Here is a 3604-nt window from a genome sequence, read left to right as displayed (position 1 = left end):
TTATTATTCTTCCCCTATATCACTGCTTTACTTTACTGAGTGAAGAAGAATTCTAATGAGGTCTTCAGGGAGTAGCCTACACTGGCTGACAATTTTTGCCTTTGGTTTATCTTGCAGAAGAAGAGGTTTCACTTGTGTGGTTGTGAATCAAAAGAAGCCATGCCAAAATCTCTTGCAGCTTGCTTTCCTTGACTCTTGCACTCCCTTTGTAGTTTCAGGATGTTTTTTGGTAATCATGTGGCCTGTCTTTGGATTACATTGTGTATGCAGTTAGATACTTAACTGGTGGTTTCTTTTGGATTTTAAGCTGGCAATTCTTGGAGCCTGCACTTGCAACACTTCTGGAGGGCAGCCTTGTCCTTGTGCTAAAATGGCAGCTGTAACTCGAAAGCAACTTCTTCAACTCAAGCAAGAGGTAACACTGCTTGGCACAGAGGTGCTTGTGCTCAAAACCAAATAAAGCCAGGAACACTCTACTGCAGCTTACACAAGCTAATGTGTCTTAAAACAGGAGTGCTTCTCAGAAATTGTGTGTGTGTGGATGTGTGTTGTAATGCTTGCAGTGCCCTAACTTTTGCCGATATAAAACTGATATTATTATCTCGATCAGCTTTACTAGTGAAAGAAAAAATAGATCCCTTTCTCATTCTTTTCCTTCTACCCGCATTTTTTAATCTAAAAAGAAAAAAAGCCATTCTAATTGTATGCATTTGATAAATGTATACACAGCGTGTGGCCTACCACTGACCCGTTTCCTTCCTTCCTGGCAGTGCGTTCCACCCCCTACTCACGTTGCCATCAGCACTCACAAACCTGCCCACCTAGCGAGGTCGGAAAGCTGATCTTGCTGAAAACTATATATTTATATCACACTTAAATTAATAACATGATGCTCAAGCTCTTAAGATTTTTCATTTGGTGAAATTGTGTAGTTTCAGAATCTTTATTCTAATTTGTATTTGACTCTGCAAATGTGGTAACCATTCTCATGGCACTGCAGAAGTTCCAGCTGACTTACTGGTTTTGAAAATAAGTACTGCCATTTTGTACCAAAGTTAGTATCCCTGACATAGATGCCATTCTTTTGCTCTTTTTGCTCCTGGCCCAACCAGCATACGCCCTCCTCACGCTGTTCTGCCTGTGCAGAAGTAAATGAGCAGTGCTGACAGCTTGTCTGTGTAAATGGGTGGTGAAATGGTAAATGTGTGCATGCGTGGCACAGGAGGGCTAAGAGGACTCCAGTACAGAGATCAAAATCTATGTCTTAACATGGCAAGAAAGTTTTTGGGTTTCTACTACTTCCCTGATGACATTTATTTAAATGTTATCTGTGTTAATTGCTTACCTCTGTCTCTTAAGAAACATTTTAAATGTGCTATTATTTCCAAATCGCTTAATATACTTTAAATTTTCTCTGAATTAAAACCAGACTGAAAATCTGAAGAAGAGTAAGGATGAAGCTTATGTAATGGCAGATGCCTTCAGAATTGCATTTGAGCAGCAGCTAATGCAGAAGAAAGACCAAGCCCTGAGGCTGGCAGAAGTGATAAAGATTAAGAAGGAAACAAAATTTATAAACTGGAGGCGTCTGAAGGATGATGGTAACTGGGCATGCTATACATTTGTAGTGGTTGACTAGAAAAGAAGTTAGTTGACAAATGATACAGGATGATTTCATATCATACTAAGTGTGTGGTTGTGGTTTAATTGCTGTCTGAGGCTTCTGAAGCATCAAGAAAAAAGTAACAAAGTTATGTCAAAACTGTAAATACATGAAATAGTTGAATTTCTACTGGAAGTTTTGCATAAGTAGGGCAGGGTGCCTGTATGTGTAAGTGGAATATTTAAAACTACTGTAGGACACTGGAGCTACCATTCTGGGTTTTTAATGTAGCCCTGTCCTATTACACGTCCTTGAACTGAGCAAAAACATACTCAAGTAAATAAGCTGCTATCCACAATAATAATAACATTCTGGGTATTGAAGATGCTTATATGAAAATGGTACAAAAAAAGCTAACATCTGGCAAGTTTACCTTGGCCATTTTAGGTAGTATCAGCAATTAAATGTGCTGGGTTTTTTTTTCTGAATGATTTCTATGTAAGAGTTTTCCTTGTATACTTCTACACCAAAAGAGTTATCAAGGACTGGAACAGGCTTCCCAGGGAAGTGGTCGAATCACCATCCCTGGATGTATTTAAAAGCCATCTAGTTAGGGTGCTCATGGATATGGTGTAGAAGTGGCCTAGTAGAGATAATTGTTGGACTCAATGATCTTAAAAGTCCTTTCCAACCATAGCAATTCTGTGATTTTGTGAGTTACAAAAGGAGGAGAAATGTAAAAATCTATGTATGTGCACCTACATCAGTGTTTATTACTCTTCTTATACTTCACATGGTCATCTGTGAGTTACAATGCACTCTGTAAAAGAGGAATAATTCTTATTACGCTTTTCTTAAAGGGAAAAGCAGAGGTATTGAAATGCTTATGCCATGGTCAAAGCCGTGGCAGAAGTCAGGAACAGCACTTCAATATACATTTGTGTTAGCCATTGATCTGGATGTCCCAGGCTCAGAAGCTTGCTGGGTCTGCTAGATTCCTTGAGTGCCCTCAGTATATATACTAAATAGATAGTGTACTTAGGTTTAGAATGATGTATAAGTGATGTACTGATGTATAAAAGATGTGCGTAGATGTCTAGATAATAGTGTGTATCGATGTGATACTAACACAGCATACATTTTGAATGTGTTTCCCCTGTACAAACATCATTGTTTCCAGGCTCTATATCCTGATACACACATTTCACAGTTTTAATGTACTTTAACCTTTTTAGAAATTTGACAAACTTTTAAGCAGCATTTGTGAAAGAATCTTGGTTTCCAGGCTACCTGCTTTTTAAAAACAATTTATCAATTATTATTATTTACCTGGAGTATTAAATTGGAAAATACTCCATAGAAGCAAAAAGAACTTTATTTTCAATTTGTCCGTGTATGTGATGAAAGGTCTGCTTAGCCTTTAAGTGACAGTAAGGGTGTTGTTGCATGGAATAATCTGCCACGTTCTGCACAGTGGGAAAAGCTGTAGCTTACATTGCCTTTTTAGAGGACATGGGTCAGAATGAAGTTGTACACATGCCCATTTGATTCCAAAGCATCTTTTTCTCCTCCTAACCAATTCCACAGTTCTTGTCATTTTGTTTTCCTTAGGACGTGCCAAGTTACAAACTAACAAGAACAGCCTGGGGCGAAAACTGTCTGGCCTGCTTTCATCAGATGTGGACTGTAGGAAGGTTGAGGAGCTGGACAATCCTCATGAAATCCTGAAGATGTTAATAGATTTGGTGAGTATTTTGTTAAATTATTTGCTATGAGTCCTTAGTGGGGGGGGGCAAATGTAACTGTAGATTTACATGGACTGGCTTGTTCTTAATTCATAAGCCGATTTCTTTCTCTTTTAAATAAACATACAGATAAATGACAAAGAGGAGGCTCTGGCTCATCAGAGAAAGGTTAGTTACATGCTAGCTCGTGCAATGGAGGCGAAAGAGGATGTTTTAGGACCAGATAAAGGAAATGGCTCACTGGGGAGTTGTCACC

The 3604-nt window shown here is 38.7% G+C and overlaps 1 protein-coding gene across 1 annotated transcript in view; it reads left to right on the top strand.

The window, feature by feature from the left end:
- Window positions 1-307: 307 nt before the first annotated feature.
- Window positions 308-3604, top strand: part of LOC103777022 (coiled-coil domain-containing protein 125-like) — a gene marked incomplete at its 5' end in the record, with an annotated part of 3542 nt that continues 245 nt past the window's right edge. The window contains 4 exons of the mRNA XM_008944556.1: window positions 308-415; window positions 1430-1601; window positions 3215-3348; window positions 3478-3558. Of these exons, the coding sequence (XP_008942804.1) occupies window positions 308-415; window positions 1430-1601; window positions 3215-3348; window positions 3478-3558 (495 nt within the window). The remainder of the gene's footprint in view (window positions 416-1429; window positions 1602-3214; window positions 3349-3477; window positions 3559-3604) is intronic.

The sequence above is a fragment of the Merops nubicus genome, unplaced genomic scaffold (assembly GCF_000691845.1).
Source record: "Merops nubicus isolate BGI_N331 unplaced genomic scaffold, ASM69184v1 scaffold41397, whole genome shotgun sequence".
Classification (NCBI taxonomy): Eukaryota; Metazoa; Chordata; class Aves; order Coraciiformes; family Meropidae; genus Merops; species Merops nubicus.
This window is presented reverse-complemented; position numbering and strand designations above follow the sequence as displayed.